We start from the raw sequence: 20014 nt of genomic DNA on the forward strand, positions 1-20014 counted from the left end.
CACAGATGAGAAGATTGACCTTTGGTGGTGATTTGGTTATGCAGTTATCCTTTCTGCTGGCCTAGGTAGTGAGAGCTCCGTCACGGATGGTCAGAACCAAGCAGAGTGAGCGCCTGCTGGGGAGGGACAGATAGATCCACTAGCCTCAGATGTATGTTGCACCAAGTGACTTTTGAGGTCCCTCCTGAGAATCCCATTCTCTGATTTCTATTTTGAAATGGGATTCGTCTTTTTACGGCATTAGAGTGGCAAGCAGGTAGTTCGTGGCCATGACCAGTGAAATCCCTGTGTTTTGTACACCTGTGAGTCTTACTAATATCCCGGCACTGTCGGACCAGAAGGCTAAGTCTCTGAACAGGAGCGGCCAAAATGCCTCCCCTTCCCCCTATCTCATCCACCTTCTAGGCCCACGGAGTTAATTTACCAACGTATGTAAATGGGCCCAGCCGGTTGTCCTGTGGGAGGACTGTAGAGGCACAAATGAGGGGAGAAGAGGAGGAGAGGCAGGGAGAACTATTTAAACTTTTAGAAAGATTGCAATTCGATGTCAGGTTGCTCATCAGCATAATTCTGCCAGTTTCGCAGGTAAGTGCAGTTTCTCTCGTGAACACGGAAAACCGAGAACTTTACTCAGTGGCTGTCAACCCTGGCCACAGATAAGAGTAACCCGGAGAGCTTTTGAAGCACACGTGTGTCTGAGCCCGTCTGCCAGAAATTTCATTATCTCGGGAGAGGCCTGGGTACCTGACTTGTTAGGGCTTGTCAGAAGATTCTAATGTCCATCGAGGCCTGGAGAACCCCTGGTTAACTCCACACTTCAGTCCTGCCCATCGTGCTCAGAAAGACGTAACTCAGGTACCTGTTGACATTATTCTGTCTCCAGGAGACTGGAAGGAGGGCTTGTGTCCTCCTTATCTTGCAGGGAGTGGAAGAGGGGACACACTCTGGTCTTGAATTCACACCTGCCAGAATCTTCAATTAACATAAGTTTCTCCTCATCCTTCACATTTCGTGTTTTAAATTGGCCGGTAATTGTTTGCATAATTTTTTTGCAAAGCTTGGAAGTTTTCCTCTCCAGACTGTTTCTCACCGACACCGTAGATAGAAAGGGGGTGATTTTCATTTTCAACTTTTCGTTTTTTGTTTTCACTTCCGTTGCCGTCTAAAAATCCTTTCTGTACCTTAGAGGAAGAAGCTTTAAATACTTAATGAGCTCTGAGGGAAACTTTTTAATAACAACCCAGTTAGTGACCTGACACCTTATGATGGATTATGTGCCTTGAACTGTAGTCTCCAGACATTTTTGCTTAGTGAACCTTACGAAGAATTTTGAAGAACGGTGTCTCACACATTAAAAAAAATTTTTTTCTCATACATTTTTGACACCTGTAATTTATCAGTAGCTCAGTAAGTTATTAGCCCAGTAGCTGCAAAAGATATAATTTCTAGGGTATTGAGTGTATGAAAAATTTGGATTTTTTTCATTTTGCAACTACAGACCTGGCTCATTTTATGGAAAATATCTGCCACAAAATTAACGATCGTTCCTTATTATTTAATACAGTCAGCCATAGGAGGCTTATTTCCTATCACTAAAAATCTGACTTCATCTTAAAAATCAAATCAAAGGAAAATTGGGCAGATTGTAGATATGGGAGACATTGCCATTCGGTGTCTTCAAGGAGCCTGTCCCCCAGGCTGTGGTGAAAGATGTGTCTCTCGTGTTCTGTCTTCTCTCTTTGCTCCCTCTGGGGCTGTACGTTTTCAAAGCCTCCCTTCATCCCGTGCTTTTTACACCCGGCCAAATGCGTGCTGGTAAGCTTCGGGAAGGGTGAGGAGTAAACCTTTCTTTGGAAAGCAGGGGAAGGGGAGCTGTGGTTTAGGTAAAAGCAGGTAGGGAAGGAGAGGCAGCAGCAGAAGACACTGCTTCTCGGGCAGATGGGGTTTAGGGAAGAGAACATATGGAAGGATGTAGAACATGATTTCTTTAAAACCACCCGTGCCCAACTTCTCAGAAGGTCTTTGTGTATCCACAGAGGCGGGCACACTCCGGTTTGAGAGTCCCACTTTGAAAGATAGGAAGGGGGTGCTTAGTAAGAATAAAAATCACTCCGTTTCATTTCCTTTTCAAACTTACACTTTGCTCATTTCATTGTTTATTAGGATATAGATGAGGGGCGCCTGGCGGGCTCAGTCAGCGGATGACTCTTGATCTCGGGGTTGTGAGTTCACGCCCCACATTGAGTGTGGGGATTGATTGAAGATAAGATCTTTTAAAAGACCTGTAGATGAGAGAAGAACATAGGCAAAATATGCACGTGACAAATCCGAGATTACGTCCCGTAGGAGTTTGCAGGTCGCAAGAACTGAACCTGGCAGGTGTCACCCTGAGGACATGCGGAGTTGAGGACACAGCATAGCAAACTGGGATTTCCTAAGGGCAAGTGAGGAGCCTGTGCAGGGTTTTCCTTAAGACCCTTGTACGTGAAGTTGTCCGCTCTGTACTGTGCTGGTGAGGCCATGGGCTCCGGAGCCAGACTGCTTGGGGTCACATTCTGGCTACTACTGACCAGCTCAGTGACCTTGGGCAAGTTCCTCAACCTGCAGACAATAGTCTCTGGCCCATCATGGGAGAGCTACGCAGTAGCTTGTTATGCTTTGCAGTCTCGAAGACCTTTACCAGACTATGGCTGGAGCTCCTCCCCCCGGCGAGCTTCGCTGGAGTCCCCTGGCCCGAGATGTGATTGCGGCCAGAGTATGGCCAGTGCCGAAAAGAGAGTACCAAGCAGGATGGGCCTGGGATTGCCGAAGCTCAACTCCAGGCTGTCTTCATGGCGCCTTTATGAACAGTCAGTGTCCTCGTGGAAACCTGTAGAACTCCAGTTCAGGATTGTCACTCGCTGAAATGCCAAGAACGAGACCACATTGAGTTCCATGTAACCTCGTCGTCTGCTTGAGTACCTTATCCCACACCTGCAGAGCCATTGGCTGGCCAGGCAAGGGGACGACAGATGGACGACTGCTGGTTTCAGATGCCCTGAGATGTATGAGGAAGAGCATGCTAATGAATCAGACATTGAACTTGAGGTTACTTAGGTTCCCTTTTCCCGAATATCCCAACGACCCTGTTCTGGCTACTAAGGGCATCTGTCGTGAACTTCTGCAGGTCTGTTCTTTGGTAGCTGAGTTCAGAGACAAACCGCAGAATCCAAAGGTGTCTCTGCCTTATTTTTTTTTCTACTTTATACATATAATCTATTATTTAAATTGCTTGCAAAGAAACTTGATTTTAAAACTTCCTCAGAGAAGAAATGAGGAAATTATTCTGAAATCTCAGGCAATTGAAATCTTAGGAAGTTGTAGGATAAAATCAAAAGCACAAAATTAAACAACATGGTGTCATTAAATGAACCCAGTGACACATTTTCCTTTTATTTATTTATTTTTAATGTTTATTTCCGAGAGAGAGAGGGAGAGGGGGGCAGGGGTTGGGGGGAGAGTAGAGAGAGGGAGATACAGAATCCGAAGCGGGCTCCAGGCTGCGAACCGTAGGCATAGAGCCTGACGCCAGGCTTGAACCCACGAACCATGAGATCGTGACCTGAGCTGAAGTCGCCAGGTGCCCCACACGTTTTCCTTTTAAATTAACTTTGAAATGCAGTCTCAGGCCAGTTTGCTTTGTAGGAAGGAGAACATGTATGAATGTTTACCTTATTTTTAGCAGATTATATTCATTAAAATGTTTTCGTTTATTCAGCAACTAACTTTTACCAGGAACGACCATAATGCCTGATGTTTCTCTGCATTTGCATTATTTACAAAGATAAACTCTCCTTACAAGAAACTGTCAGGGTCATTGGTGAGGCTGGGCAGCTCTGAAGCAGCTGTAAGGGATAATCGTGATGCCAGGCTGTGCCCCAGACTACGTAGGGTGACGGGCTGTGGCCTCTTCCCTCCCTGGAAGATTAGATCATTGTGGGTGATGGTCCGTTCTCCTAGGTGTATGTCACTAAGCTTGTCTGGATGAGGGAGAAGACCTCTCTTTGCAAACAGGAATGGAGAGGAGGTGAACATCAGGGTGGCACACGGTGCAGGTAATGACCCTGCGCCCGCAGACGGCCCACTGCCTGAGATGGGACAGCAGCCCGGCCACACCTTCCCCTCACACCGCACCCCCCCCCCCCGGGCCTTTTCCTCCACCATCTTGTGCATTTGCTTTGTGTCACTATTAAGTCAATGACGTCTCTGTTCTTGTCGCTGCTGGGTTCACACTGACACTGGCTCCCAAGTGCTCCTCTGGGCCCCATGGTAAGGACTTGGCATACATGATCTTGCCCGTTCCCTCATTCCACAGTGACCAGGAGAGTCCAGGAACAGGGCGCTTCTGAACTAACACTGAGCCTTCCCCTTACCTGCCTGGTCCAGACCCTTGCACCGCCTCATCCGGACAGCCTACCCTCTCTCTTCCGGCATCTTCCCCTGCAGTCACTTCTTCCAGCTGTCAGGGGACCTTTCTAAAATGCAGTCCCTGCCAGTCGTTCCCTTCATAGTGGCCCCTGTTCTCTTTTCCTGCCACGTGCCCACATCCACAGCGTTAGCCCGGCGCCTCTGGCTGCACACCCTTCCCTCGCGACCCCCTTCCGTCCCCCCCTGGCCAACTCCTACTTCGTGACCCTGCTCAAGTTCCTTTGTGCAGGTGTCCTTGCCCTTGACCCTTGGCAGATGGAGTCCCTCCCTCTGTGCTGGGCCCGAGGCATCCCGTCCGTGCCTCTGATACGCAGCAGCAGCTGGGGTGCGTGGTGCCTGCCTCGTGGAGCTGCACAGACACTGGCCGCCCGTGGCTGCTGAGCAGCGGGGATGTGGATGGTCCACACCACAGTGTGCTGCAGGCCAGGGATGGGCACCGATTTCGTGAAAGGAGAACGTAAAATAGCTCACTAGCCATCTTTCTCTCAGTTACACGTTGAGATAACATTTTGGAGGAATGGGCTCAACTAAAATAAATTCTTAGAATTAATTTTATCTGTCTTCCACTTTTCACTGTGACTACTAGAATTTTTCAAATTCTGTGGGTGCCTCGCCTTCTGTCGCACAAGGCTGGTTAGTTTCTCTCCCTAGGAAACCGGGGCACCTTGTCTCTGCACCTTTACAAGGTCCCATCTTGTGCGTCTCGTCCCCAGAGTTCTTTCCCAGTTTTTACACCCCTAGAGGTGATTGGGCCCTAAATTCAGATTATCAAGTGCTTGTACTACAACGAGCTGTGAAATCCGTGGCCCTCCTTTGACCTGTACCCTGGACTATGCCTCTGTTTAGAGCAGGAAGAGGACTGAATGTTCTTGAACCACCTCCGCCCACTGAGGAAAGAGGGGACACTAAGCACATCTCATCCCCTCCCGTGACGACTGGGTCCCCGCAGCAGCTGGAACTCCCTCTGAGCCCACACGCGAGTGCCTTCTCACGGCTCGGTGTGTACTTTTCGGCCTCTCCTGGATTGAAGCCACGCCGCTCTTGCGAAGCCGGCTTGAGTCTTTGCCAGTACGGTGGTTCTTTGCTCTGTTTACCCCTTCTGGTTTGCAGTCTGAGCTTTGAGCAGAGCGTCCTTTAAAATAAATACTCTTCACGATAGCACATTCATCCGCCGTGATTAAATTCTGCCCGCCTTCCCAGTGTGGTGTTCTAGGAGCCTGCAAAGGTCCCGTGGGCCTACTCTGACATCTCGTTGACACAGAAGGCTCGTTTGTTTTTTATAAATAAGGGCTGGCGTCTCCAGGACCTACCTTGCCCTGTTTTCGTGAATGGGAGGTCTTGTCCCTCAGCTTAGAAAACTAAAATGGCAGAGGGGCGGGCAGCGCGAACGTGGCGTGTGTCTTTCTGAGCAAGTATCCAGTTGTGTTTGCTTTTACGTTCTGGTGCCCCCCGAGTGAATTTTGGCAAGCACGTGTGCATTCAGAGGGCGTTTCATTGTTGCACCTTTTTATTTCTAGTAGAATGCCAGTTGACTCTTGGATTAAGGCAGCTTCGGTGACCTATTTTAAGGCAAGTCACCCTGAAAGCCAGAGGCCACCAGGTGGTGACACATCGGATTCTGCAGCGTGTGATGTGGGTGGAGGCCAGACTCACTCGGTCTTTGCGAGCCCCAGCCGCGCCGTCCGCGTGGCGGAGGCTGATGTCTGGGACAAGCGCAAGGAGAAACAAGACAGTCCTTCCTCCCTTCCGTGCGGCGACACAGCCAGCCTCATGCTTTAGTGAGGAGTGAGACAGCACCTACAACTAAATGCAAATTGACATTCAGGTGACTCTCCCGGACACTAACTGTTGAGGAGTTAGGGTATTTGTAACCCTTTGTCTGAAAGCTTCTGTAGGGGCGCCTGGGGGGCTCAGTCGGTTGAGCGTCCGACTTCGGCTCAGGTCGTGATCTCGCGGTCCGTGAGTTTGAGCCCCGCGTCGGGCTCTGTGCTGACAGCTCAGAGCCTGGAGCCTGTTTCAGATTCTGTGTCTCCCTCTCTCTGACCCTCCCCCGTTCACGCTCTGTCTCTCTCTGTCTCAAAAATAAATAAACATTAAAAAAAATAATAAAAAAATAAAAGCTTCTGTAAAAGGCTCTCAAGCCGTTCATTATTTAGATTATTCAGAGTGTGTACCTCTCGAAAAATAGAACCTGTTGCCCCCATCAACTCGGTCCTGGTGCCGGAGCGTGGGCCACGTGCTTTGGGAGGAAGCAGACGGGGAAGTCACATTTCATGGGTTAGTGGGAAAGTGAATGGGTTTTGTTTTTGTTTTTGACTTAGTGTTGTGAGGTTTACCTTCAACTTGTAAGAGACACAGCACTAGTCACACTATAGCTTTACTCTTAAATTCTTTTTCTGTAGCTTATATTCTGATTCCTCAATACGTTTCTTCCGTGTGGCTTGAGAAATTCTAACTATGGTCTTCCTGGAAGTCACTACTTAATAATTTCTAGGATAAAACCCCAGGCAGTTGGTAGCACTGGATGGTTTCCATTTAATGAGGTTGAGTGGCTTTTAAACCTGGGATGGCAAACACACAAAAGGAAATTAATTTCAGATCATAGCTTAGTACACGTTCTTTCATGTGTGTTAACAGAACCCATTGTCTTGAAACTGTATGTACATTTTCATGCGAGGCACTGATATTTTCTATCTCCTATTTAATTTTTTTTTTTTTTTTTTTTTTTGAGAGAGAGTAAGTGAGCAGGCGTGTGTGTGACAGTGTGGACAAGGGGCAGAGGGAGAGAGAGAATCCTGAGCAGGCTCCATGCCAAGTACAGAGCCTGACATGGGGCTCGATCTCACAACCCTGGGATCACGACCTGAACCAAAATCAAGAATCAGACACTTAACCAACGGGGCCACCCAGGCGCCCCTTATTATATTTTTTTTTTTTAAAGTGCTTCTCATGAGCTGCCAGCAGGGTTGCAGTCATGTTTAAAAATGACTGTCCTGGGGCGCTTGGGTGGCTCAGTCAGTTAAGCCTTGGACTTCGGCTCAGGCCATGATATCAGTTCATGGGCCCGAGCCTCACGTTGGGCTCTGTGCTGACAGCTCAGAGCCTGGAGCCTGCTTCAGATTCTGTGTCTCCCCCTTTCTCTCTGCCCCTTCCCTGCTCATGTTCTGTCTCTCTCAAAAATAAATGAATAAACATTTTTTTAAAAGTTTTAATAAAATATTTAAATGGGGATAGTTATTTTAAAGGGGAGAGGGGCAGTCTTCAGTATACTGTGATCATCATTTAGAGAGCAAGCTCTAAGACATTGTCAGGTGTATGTATTTTACTTCTCCAGTAATGGAATATGGATTTTTGCTTCACCTTCTATTGACACATTTCAGAGGCTCCATTTTGCCTTGTCATTAGGTTGGAAAATATTTGGTGGCTTGTCAGAAGGGAGCATTTATAATTGTGTTACTGACTTGCACATTTGCAGCCTCTAGAACAGGACAGGCAATTAAGGTTGAAACTGACAGCATTTGCCACTTACAAACAAGCACAAGAAACGCCAGTGTGAACTGAAATCAGTTTGGTTTTCATAGGCTCATAGTCAGCGTGATGCTTGATGGAAATAATTATGTCATAGAAATTGCCAAAAATTGATTTGATTATTGTATTTTCACAACACTGGCGTAAGGTGGCCTCAGCAGCGTCTGGACGTTGCGGTGGCCTCAGACATGGTCTCTCCGGGGCCCGTGGGTGGGGATCCTGCCACAACAGCACAGTCCGGCGTCCTTGAGACACTCCCCTTCGCCGCCATGTAGGCCACTGATAGGCTTTCCGATCCCCTGCTAGATCCCTCCTGTGGAACTGAAGGTGTGTTTTAAAGTTGGTATGTTCTCGGGGCGCCTGGGTGGCGCAGTCGGTTAAGCGTCCGACTTCGGCCAGGTCACGATCTCGCGGTCCGTGAGTTCGAGCCCCGCGTCAGGCTCTGGGCTGATGGCTCGGAGCCTGGAGCCTGTTTCCGATTCTGTGTCTCCCTCTCTCTCTGCCCCTCCCCCGTTCATGCTCTGTCTCTCTCTGTCCCAAAAATAAAAAAAATTAAAAAAAAACGTTGAAAAAAAAAGTTGGTATGTTCTCATTAGCCTACATGTTTTACATCTCCTGAAGCTTCTATCGTTCTGGCGACGGTGGGCTGGGTTTCCAAACCCATCACGTTCCATTGACTGGTGAAACATTTAAGCCAATTTCTCCGTACCATGTGCTGTCCCATACTCGATCCCTGTTTTATCTAAAATGTGGGGGCGCCCGGGTGGCTCAGTCGGTTGAGCGTCCGACTCCGGCTCAGGTCACGATCACGCGACCCGTGAGTTCGAGCCCCGCGTCGGGCTCTGTGCTGACAGCTCGGAGCCTGGAGCCTGCTTCCGATTCTGGGTCTCCCTCTTTCTGGCCCTCCCCCACTCATGCTCTGTCTCTCTCTGTCAAAAGTAAATAAACATTAAAAAAAAAATAAAAGAAAATGTGGTCTGACTACAATCACCCTTGATGTAAACCAGAAAGAGCCTTCCGTTTGCTCTGTTCGGGAAGTTGCTTCATCTTTGGCTATTTTAGAAATCGTGTATTAAGTCAAGTGCGAAAACCTGGGAAGGTACAAGCAAAGCTGCTGACTGTGACAGCGAGTGCCCCGGGGATTCTGTCACCTGCTCATTTGTGGGAAGCAGCAGCAGAGTCTGAACAGGAGGTATTGGCCAAGAGAACGCCCCAAATGGGCATTTTAATAGAGCCCCACAAAGTCTCCTCAAACTGCTATCATGAGAATCTCTTCCCACCGACACCGTATTGAGCCGCTGTCCCCGTGAGAAGCACAGAGCTGGCGTACCGCTTTGCTTTCCCGACAGTTAGTGAGACGCAGGACAGGGTATTAGTTTGGAGCCCAGACTCCGATACAAAGGGGCCCGAGTGCAGCGCCTGCCTCACTACTATAGCCCTGAGCGGCAGGTGCCTGGGCAAAGCTGCATGCACTTGACCGGTTTACAACTCCTATAACATCTCCCCAGCAAAGCAGCATGGGCACGTCGGTGTTTTTGCGACTTGTTATTAAGATGCACTTAGGTGAACGATTGATGCGTCGCTTTTCAGAGATAGGAGGGCATCAAGCCCCTTCAAGGGAGCCCGTCTTCCTCTGATGGTTGTATCCCATGGCCTTTTCCTTCATGGGTAGCAGGAGGGGAGAGGGGGCAAGTGGCAATACCACACTACTCACGTTAGGTAGACGAACAGTTTATGGTCAGTAGTCAACACGCTTCTCGTTTTTGAACATTCACACTAGCTTTATAATTAAATTCGTCAGATGGAGAGCAAGAACACTCCCCATCACTTTGGGCAGCAAAGATGTCTGCCTTTTCTGGACCTTCTGCCGATGGCTACTTTTGTTGAGATCCACAGCATTAATTGGCACCTGTAGCTTTGTGCCAGATGAGGTGTTTGCATGCTGGGTTGTAGCCAAAGTAGCCAAGATAAAAAAAAAAAAAAAAAAAAAGGTACAGGAGAATCGCATCATGAGGACTGGGGCTAGTCTCCTGCTTTACGTACACCTGGCCAGTGGTGACTTTGATTTTTTGCTGTGCGTCGTCTAGAGGAGACGGATAGCTATCTAGTTAATCAAATTTTTTTAAATGACCTAGAAGGAAATCCTGAGCTTGGAGTAAATCATTTCAGTAAATCTCATTCATGGTTACCAACTGCTTCTTTTCAAATGCAAGAAGAGAAGTTTTCCAAGTACGTTTAAAAAGTAGTTTCTGGGTGCCTGGGTGACTTTGAGCGTCCGACTTTCCCTCGGGTCATGATCTCATGGATTGTGGGTTTGAGCCCCACGTGGGGCTCTGTGCTGACAGCTTAGAGTTTGGAGCCTGCTTTGGATTCTGTGTGTCTCTCTCTTTCTCTCTCTGCCCTCGCCCCGCTCACGCTCTGACTCTGTCTCTCTCCCTTTCTCAAGAGTAAGTAAACATTAAAAAAAAAAAAAAGGTTCTGTGAATTAGAAAATTCCTTGGTAAACCAGCAAGGAGTGAAAACAAGAACCCAGGATTTGGGGTTAGGAGGTCTGGATTCTCTCTTGGGCTTTTCCTCAGGCTAGCAGTGGGACGGGTCGGATTTCACCTGAAGAACTTTCCAGCTTTTAGGCATTTCGAATATGGTAAGAAGCTGCGTGTGTTTATAAGAGGGTAACAGACTTCTACGCCAGGGTCACCTAAATGTCCGAAGCCATGACACAAGCACCTTTACAGGACGTAGTGTCAGCGAGACCTGTTGAACACCCTGTGGTCCAGGCCAGTGTCCCTGGACCCGAGTTAGGACTTCCCGGGTCTGAAAGGGGGTTCGTGAGCTCCTCCAAATGAATTTCATCTAGGTCTCATGTCAGAAAGATGAATGCTATGTGGTAGGACAGAATCAGGAGGAAGTACGGTGTGTCCCGAAATTAACCAGCAAACTTAATCCATGAACTTGGGATTCCAGAGTAGTGTACTTATAAGAGTGCAAGTTTAAGGCCATTTTTTAATGAGAAGTAATTTGTAAGATTTATTAATCATTAGACTTTTACTCTCTCCCTGGACTCTCAGCTCTCAGGAAGCTCTTTGTAGCACTTAAATATTTGTTAGAATGTTCCCCAAGATGTCACTACTGTCTCCTGTGTGAACTGGGCCAGCTGTGCCCCCAAACCCTCTGTGGTCCCGCGTGTCCCTTCCCGTACTGATCACATGCTCCCCAGTTCCAAGACCAGATTTGTTTCCATGCTGGGGGGTCACAGACACCCTGCAGGGGCTGGGGCAGCTCAAGTTCTGGTGGACCACGCCCTGGGCTCCTCCCTGTCTCCCAGGCGACGTCTGTCTGCCACTCATCAGGGCCTTCTGCCTTGCACGCATCCGCACGGATGCTGCACTCCAGTGTCAGGCCCTGGCCCTTTCTATTTATAAAGAAACTTTTTTTTTTTTTTTTTTTAACTGAAGCATCGTTGGCAGGCAGCGTTACGTTAGTTTCAGGTCTGCGACATGGTGACGACACCGTACCTCACTCCTGCAGGGCTCACAAGTGTAGCTACCCTCTGTCACCCTACAACGCTGTTACGGTGGCACGACTATATGCTGTACGTTTCATCCCGTGACTTACACAGAATCAGTATGTTAAGGAAACATACTAAATATTTTATTTTTAATTTTTTTTAATGTTTTATTTATTTTTGAGGTACAGAGAGACAGAGCATGAGCAGGGCAGGGGCAGAGAGAGAGGGAGACACAGAATCCGAAGCAGGCTCCAGGCTCCGAGCTGTCAGCACAGAGCCTGACGCGGGGCTCGAACTCACGCACCATGAGATCATGACCTGAGCCGAAGTCGGATGCTGAACCGACCGAGCCACCCAGGCGCCCCACATATTAAACATTGTAAAGAATACCGACGCTCAGTGGATGGATGGGGACATTAACTCTTTGCTCTCTTCTCCACAGACCCGAGACGACTTCCTGGGACAGGTGGACATACCCCTGAATCATCTCCCGGTAAGGACCATTACCTGCTTCGTGGTGCATGCCGTGAGCAGCGCTTTTCATTGTTTCCGGTTGGGTGTATTTCAGAGCAGTATTTCCCCAAGGCAGTGGAGCAGGCTGACATGAAGGGCATGTACTCTGACCCTGGCCCTTTCTAGAAAGCAGTCTCTTCGGGGGGATGGCAGAGAGCTTAACTGTGAAAATCGGGCGTATCTGAGTCATCCAAGTATGCCTGTCTGCATCACCCGCCTCTTTCTCTTCTGGGCTTCCTTTGTCACATCATGGAAAACAGCTCCCTTTCTCCGTCCAACCCTCGCCCTTGTCACCGGAGTGTTTTTGCTTGCAAATCCACCCTTTGGGGCCACTCAGACATTTGTTGTCTTTGTGTAGAATTACACGTGCTCTTTCTCCTGGGCTACATCCATACAAGCTAGCGCTTCCCAGATTGGGGTGTGTGGCTTTTCTCAGGCAGCAGGGAGACCAGAGAAAAGAAGCTGTTGGTTCTGGGCGAACTTGTCAGCTGGCGTCACCCACCGCAGCCTTAGAAACTGTACTGAGTTAGCCCGTGTGATGTTGTTGCCATTGCTCTCTGCTCAGATGAGTCGCAGAACAGTTGGAGTTTGTGACCGATGACTGAGGCTAACGGTGTCTTCTGTGTGCTCAGAGGCGATGTAGGTAGCCTGGGGAGACTTGACCTGGAGGCCTTGGGGAAAGGCAGGTTGGCTCGAATTTCAGCTACGGTTTTCCAGATTGTTCCGTCCCCACCCCTCCTGCTCCTTCTTCCATAGGGCAGCACAAAGTGACTCAAATAGTATCTAAGAGAGGGTAAGTCAAATGTTTCTGCCTTCCAAGGCCATTTTGTTAATTTTGTTAGTTTTTTTTTTTAATGTTTACTTTTGAGAGAGAGACAGAGTACAAGCAGGGGAGGGGCAGAGAGAGAGAGGGAGAGAGACAGAATCCAAAGCAGGCTCCAGGCCCTGAGCTGTCAGCGCAGAGCCCGACACGGGGCTTGAACCCACCGAGAGATCATGATCTGAGCCGAAATCAGAGGCTTAACCAACAGGGCCACCCAGGCTCCCCCTTGTTAATTTTTTTTAAATACTTTGTGAGCAAATAGCATCAACAGTCTATAAACCAAAGTGACTTAAACTGCCTAGTGCAAGTCTGCTGCATTGAAATGGTGGCTGTTACCATATGTTAAATACCAAGAAAGACTGTGTCTTACCCAGGAAGCTCTGAAGAGATGTTGTGAAAGGATTGTGATAGCAAGCAATTTATTCTTACTGACTCAGGGGAGCTATTGAGGAAGGAAGGTTTCGAGCGCGTTCCCTTCCCAAAGACTGGAAGGAAAAGTGATGTCACGAAAACATTATTCTGTATAAAAACCTGAAGCTCCCAAGTACTTGCAGAGGGCGCGTGGGTTGCATGGGACCTACTACGTAAGCCTTCGCCAACCTGGTTGCCCTTTCAGAGTCACATGGGGAGGGTGTGGAGGTCTCCACGTTTGCACGGAAAGACTCTTCACGTGTTCCTGCATCCGTTGGCCTTCTGTCTGTGCTCTTCAGGTTGAAGCCACCGCTGACGTTTTCAGGCGGTATTTTGTTGGTTGGCCAGTTCTTTCATGGTTATCCCTAACCACCCTTGTCCCTGACAGAAGAACCACATCTCTGTCGAGGCAGATGAGGTGCTAACACTCTTGAAGAGGTGTGAGTGGAATGTTTTAAACAACCTGCTCCAACAGTCCCCCGTTTGAGTGATTGAGTGCTCATTGGTTTGGAAAGGTTGGGTGGGGCTCGGAATGGAACAGCGTTCCTCAGTAGAGGGAATAGCTTAGCTCTGGGTTTGGGTGGAGGCAAGAGTGAGCTTCGAAAGGACCAGCTGGTGCCAGGGCTGGAGGCTGGAATAGAAACCAGCCGATGGAAGAAGGTAGACAGCGAATGCCTGCAGGACACTGAGAACTTGTGTGTGACCCGAGCCAGGTGAGCAGTGGAGCTGCCCGGTTCTGCACCTGCCCCACGATTGGCTTATGCTGGAGTGCAGCAGTCTTCGTCCTTAACGATGGACGACTGGGTTCGTGGAGCCAGCTGCAGTCTGGGAAAAGGACCACAGAGGAAGCCAAGGAGAGGCATGGCGGTGCATTCTTCACCTTCTAAGTGGTGGTAGAACCCAAGTAGCATATTCTGAATGGACACGGCCTTCGGGCTCAGGGTTTGAGGTGCCATCGTGGGTGCGTTTGACCCTATGTGTAGGGCACTCGTGGGAAAGTTGCACGGTGTCGTTTTGTTTTGTGGAACACAAGCGTGGGTGTGAGAAATGGACGTTAGCATTTGGACGTGTTTTGCGAAGTCAGTAACGGTTGCTCCTTTCTTGATAGCTCCGTGCCCGTTGTCAAGGCAGGTTATGTATATGGCCGGTAGAGTCAATATTTGTCAAAATCAAAAAATCCTAGATAAAATAGGAAAATGGTGTCATCAGTGATGAGAGAAGATAATGGAGAGCAGTAATGTGGGACATTTGCCGTTGCTAACCCACGCAGGCCCTTTCGAGATTGAAGGTATCTGATTGGATGTTTGGTTATTAATTTCATGCAGGCCCGTTAGCCGATAGAGAATGTATCCTTCAACAGCTGTTTGCTGATGGATATGATGCTAATCTCTGAGGAAGAATCCGGCGAAGCAGCTTTCTTCCGCATGTAGCCTAGCATTGTCACCTGTTACAGTAGCCACGTGGTAGTTGAGCGTTTGAACGGTGGCCGATGTGACTAAGGAGCCGAATTTAGAATGTTCTTTCATGTTCTTTCATGTTAATGAATTAAAATTGAAAAAGCCTCATGTGGCAAGTGGCACCATTTTGGGGGCACATGTGAAGGTGACAGTGTTCCCTGGCTTGGGTAAAAAATAATTTATGATTCCAGATTCCCATTGCCTCAGATACTAATTCTGGCTATTAGAGGGATTCCTAAACCCCCACCAGATTTAGTTAGTGATTTTGCATTCAGCCATCTCCCCCTACCTGAGGCATGCATCTGTGTTCTATGCATCTGATACACCAAGATCATTTAATTTAGGTAATAAGAAAAAGCCCAAATGTTTAAAATCCTAGAAATTGAAGAGAGTGTTTGTTTTTTAAATCTGTATTAGCAGAATACCTAATAGCATATATCTTCATGCTGATATATAGGTATATCTCATGTATATAGATAATTATCACACATACATGCCCATTTGTTTATTTTAAGGCATTTTATTTTTGTTTAGTGTTTATTTTTGAGAGAGCGAGCATGAGTGGGGGAAGGGTAGAGAAGGAGAGAGACCCAGAATCCGAAGCAGGCTCCAGGCTCTGAGCTGTCAGCACAGAATCCATTTCAGGGCTCGAATCCACAGAGAGATCGTGACCTGAGCCGAAATCGTACACTTAACCCTCTGAGCCACCCAAGAGACTACTATTTTAGGGCATTTTAAACAAGAGTGAAGCTTTATCTTATTGCCTCAAGATATCACGGACCTTTATTCCTTAAAAAAAAAAAAAATCTGTCTTGATTATGGTCTAAGAAATTATTGCCTTAATTTTTGAATGAAGCTCTTTTCTAAATCAGGAGCTTCATGGAGAAGATCCCAGATAGCAGAACCAAACTTAGAATAATCTCTCATGATGGTTAACAAATGATTTTTGATCATTTAAATCCTGTTTCACGTATGTTTGAACAATAAATATTTTAGACCCATTAATTGATTTTTGCTGAAGAACCTTCTTCCCTTGCCAAATGAAATTCTAGAGGCATGTTGGGTTCATTGCCAGTGGATGTTGGGGTTTGCAGTGTAAAATCGTGCTTTCAGGATCTCAGGAGTGGCTTACCTAAGTCGTCCTCACCTGCAGCTGTAAATGCTCAGACCCCAGGAAGACTGGAGGGTCAGAGCAACCCTTCCTCTCAGCGGACAGGTTTAGGAACCCACCCTTCCCAGGGGTGCACGGCGTAACTGACAAGCACCTTGGCATCTCGGATCTGGCACGTGTGGGCCCTGCTGGGCCCCGTGGGCTGTGGCGAGGGGCTGAGTTGGAGCTCCGCCAGGGTGACAAACGAAGGAGGCAGTCAGAACAGAGGCGGGGCGGGGAGGGTTGTGTGAGGCCAGGTGCCCTGTGCGTCAGAGTCGCTACCTCGCTTATCCAGCACAGTGGCCAGAGGAGGCCAGTGTCCGCTCCGTCATTGTCCCCTCAACAGGAAAGAGTAAGGAGTAGTCGTGTGAAAGAAAACAGGCTTCCTCTCCCCGTTCTGATGATGGGTGCCTCCGTGCTTCACACTCCTCAGATGCTTCCAGACGAAAGCAACTCAGTTGAGACTTGAGATGCATTTTCATCCTCGGCCCTCAGAGTCCAAGGTCGTGGGAGTTCAGGACGATAGGGCCCTCTACTTCCTTTGTTCCCATTCCGGATTTGCCACTCACCTTTAATATTTCTTGTCCTCCTTATTTATTTTTGAGAACAAGAGTGCGGGCAGGAAGGAGAGGAAGCAGGGGAGAATAAACAAGGTTGGTAGTCCCGCCTTGTGTGCAGATCCGAGAATTAAGAAAACATAAATCCGTATTCACGGGAGTCTCCAAAGGTCGGGCTTTAAAAGAGCTCTCCAGAACCGTTGACTTGGACGGGGGAGACAGGCCGGTTGCCTTGACAACCTTAACGAGTTAGTAATCTTTCCCGGGCCTCTGTGTTGTCACCTGTAGAAGGAGGGCATGCGCACGGGCGACCCCAGGTTTCCATCCGGCTCCGTGAGACCACGTCGTCGCAGCTGCTCCGCGGCTCACTCAGCAGAGGTGCGGGCGACCGCGATGACTGTGTGTCATCTGGTGGGCTGGGGTGGCGGGGCTCGCTGGAGGTGCGTGGGGTTGGCGAGACACTGCAGTTGAGGGAGGTCATTGTTGGCCTACCTGCCTGACATCTGTCCTCCGGGTGAGACAAAGCCGCCCTTTGTCCTGCTCTGGTAGGGGAGGCACCAGCAGTAAATTTAACTGTAATTCTGCTCTTCTTGCCAATTTTTCTTGAGCTACCGTTTTTGTATCTGTTTGTTAATGCCAATGGACAGTTGTTTAAAAGTTCATTTGACTTCTAAAAAAAATTTTTTTTTGACGTGTATTTATTCTTGAGAGACAGGGCGCGAGCAGGGGAGGGGCAGAGAGAGAGGGAGGCACAGAATTGGAAGCAGGCTCCAGGCTCTGAGCTGTCAGCACAGAGCCTGATGCGGGGCTCGAACTCACAAATCGTGAGATCGTGACCTGGGCCAAAGTCGGACTCTCAACCGACCGGGCGCCCCAAAAGTTCATGACTTTTAGGTTCAAGTTTTAGGACTTCAAATTTTACAACTTGCCTTTACTAATTATTTAGAGGCCAGCCATCTCCAAGACTTGTAGTAACAACAGAGGGACATTTTCTGGCAGCTGTTTGCCTGTTAACGCCTGTGAAATTTTTCTGGACTCGTCTTTCAGTTGTATCTCCCCTGCCCTTTGAGCCCCAAGCCCACACATCCCCTTCAGCTACACAATCTCTGTATCCATGGGAAACACACTGGGGTAGAGAGAGCTATTTTAAAAGCATGAATTTCTCCTATTATAGTCAAGTGCTGCTCTAGGCAATCACGGTAACTTTTGAATTTCCGTTTCTCGAGAGCGAAGCATTTTTCAGGGTGGTGGTATCGTTTTTGGTGCCGCAGCGGTACTTGAAGGTAACTCAGATGATAAGTTTTTGTATTTTTGGCTTTTATATATTTTATATTTGTGGCTGGTAGAAGGGTAGTGATTCCCGCTCACATGTATCGAATTCAGCGTCCTAGAGCTTAGAGGGGCTTCAGAGACCATTTTGGCTACTCCTTAGATTTTACAGATGAGGGCATCTGAGCCCAGACAGGGAGGTAACTTGCCCAGTGATCACTAGGCTGTAGGCAGTGCTGGACCAGACTCTGGGTCTCCAGTATTGCTGTGCGATGTGCTCAGGGGCCCCGGGCGGGCGTTTGCAGGGGGCTCAGTCCAAGGCTTGGGTGCTCTTGGTGGTCACGTGCAGGTTTTGAGCCTAGGGTTTCGGCAAGGCTGTTTGCTTCCGTTTGCGCACAGAGCTGTTTCTCTCGCTGTATGTCTTAGTAACTACAGTTCTCCTGAAAGCAATTACTCTTTTTAAGATGAGAGTGCTGTGTATCCAAAAGATTTTCTTTGGGATGTTCAGTGCCCCCAGAACAGGGGGCAGTGGTGTCCACTTTGGCTAGTGATGCTGTCGGCATCAGCCCTTTTGAGATGCCATTCTCCCAGTGCTGTCCTGGGGGTCTCCACTGGGCTTTTTTTCCAGCAAATAGGATCAGGTAGGACCCTGTGTAATGCCAAGAAGAATCCTGTCCGTGTCTACAAGATCACCATCTTGTTCGTATGCAAGGATTTCCGCGGAGGTGAATTTCCATTTTTTATGCACTTGGCCACACAGCTGTGTCAGTAAGGAAGCCAGGACACAGACCTAGGAGGCCTGCCTCTCCATCTGTGTGGTGGTTGTCATTTAAACCACACAGTACGTGGGTGGGTCCATTATCAAAGGAGTCCTCTAGGCTCTGTGGTTTCCTCTGTTCACCGTCTCTTGCGTTCTCTGCGTCCCTTCGACTCCTCATGCCTGCTAAGCATCCCGTGGTTTTGCCCATGCCGAATTCCTCGGCTTGAACCACCCTTCCTCCCGATTCCCCACCTGTCCACACTTGCCCATTCATCTCGAATTTGGAGAACGTATCCGCAAACCACGTCGATCCCCAAGTGAGAATCAGTCGCTGCCCTCCATCCTAGGTCTCGTGGAATGTGATCTCCACATGTCCGTGAATTTGTTCTACCTTAGGTTCAAGTTACCGGTTGATATCATGGCCCCTGCAATACATCCTTGTAACTCTAAGGGAAGGTGCCGTGTTGTAGCCGCACATCTTCCACGTGGGTTTTGTTCTAAAGCTCTTTGTGCTTGAATAAATGAGAAAAGGAAGAAATGGAATAATATTCTTAATTAATAAATTTTCCATGATAAGTGGTATGTATACATTTGGAAACCTTTTTTTTAGAAAACGTTTCCAAAATGCCTAACTGTGTCGCCTTAAAGAGGACAGTCTAGGGAGAATATAATTGACTTCCTTCAGCAATGGTGGAATTTTCACGGCTTCAGTAGTTCATGGTAGATCAGACGAATTAATCAGCTGCTTGTACAAGTGCCTGCTTTGAGCCAGGCAATGTTCTTGGCACCAAGAATTTAATGGTGAGCAAATCCAAGCGTCTCGTCTCATGAGCTTAATTCTAGAAGTGGTGGATGACAAATTAGTAAGTAAGTAAATGACCAAGATAATGTCAGATAGTGAAAAGGGGGACGATAAACCAGCACACTATGATAGAGGGTGGTAAGGGGGGGCTCGTGGTAATAAGGGTGATGCAGCGTCTGAGAGCATGACCTGGGATCTCACACCTGGGTTCAGAGTGGAGCCAGCCGTGGCCATTTGGAACCAGAGCTGTGTAGCAGAAGGACCTGCCGGGGCAGGATTGGATGTGATGTACACCAGGACAGATGAGGCCAGGACAGAGAGACTGGCTCACAGTGAGGTAATGGGTAGTTAGGAGGCAGGGCATGTTTAATCTTGTACGGCCGTAGGAAAGCATTTTCAGTTTATTATAAGCAGAGTAGGAAGCCAGTGGAGTTTCAAGCCGGATGACATAAAACCTGGGATGTTTCAAATATCGACGCACACACAACCCTCCAGTATAGTACGTCAGTACATCTTAGTATGGCGGTTTGTCTCCCTTGCCACCAAAGTCAGTGTTGTACATTGTTTTTAATTAAAGAGCCTGGATATTTGGGATTTTTACTACATAAAGTGTTTAAAAATTAATGAAATAGTAACACTTTTCCAACTTTCTACTTGCTTTGACCAGCTAACCCTGCACAATAAAATGAGTACGGATTTCTTTTAAAAATAGCACAGTTACACTCCTAGCTTCATGGACGAGGCACCAGCAAGAGGCTGATTGATGGCA

General features: G+C 48.2%; 1 protein-coding gene across 10 annotated transcripts in view; it reads left to right on the top strand.

Moving 5' to 3' along the window:
- NEDD4L (NEDD4 like E3 ubiquitin protein ligase) overlaps positions 1 to 20014 on the top strand; it is a 341415-nt gene that overhangs the window by 244739 nt on the left and 76662 nt on the right. For all 10 annotated transcript variants that reach the window (XM_078435202.2, XM_078435204.2, XM_078435203.2 and 7 more), the window contains one exon: positions 11946 to 11996. In XM_078435202.2, the coding sequence (XP_078291328.1) occupies positions 11946 to 11996 (51 nt within the window). The remainder of the gene's footprint in view (positions 1 to 11945; positions 11997 to 20014) is intronic.

Source organism: Panthera onca, chromosome D3 (assembly GCF_046562875.1).
Source record: "Panthera onca isolate mPanOnc1 chromosome D3, mPanOnc1 haplotype 2, whole genome shotgun sequence".
NCBI lineage: Eukaryota > Metazoa > Chordata > Mammalia > Carnivora > Felidae > Panthera > Panthera onca.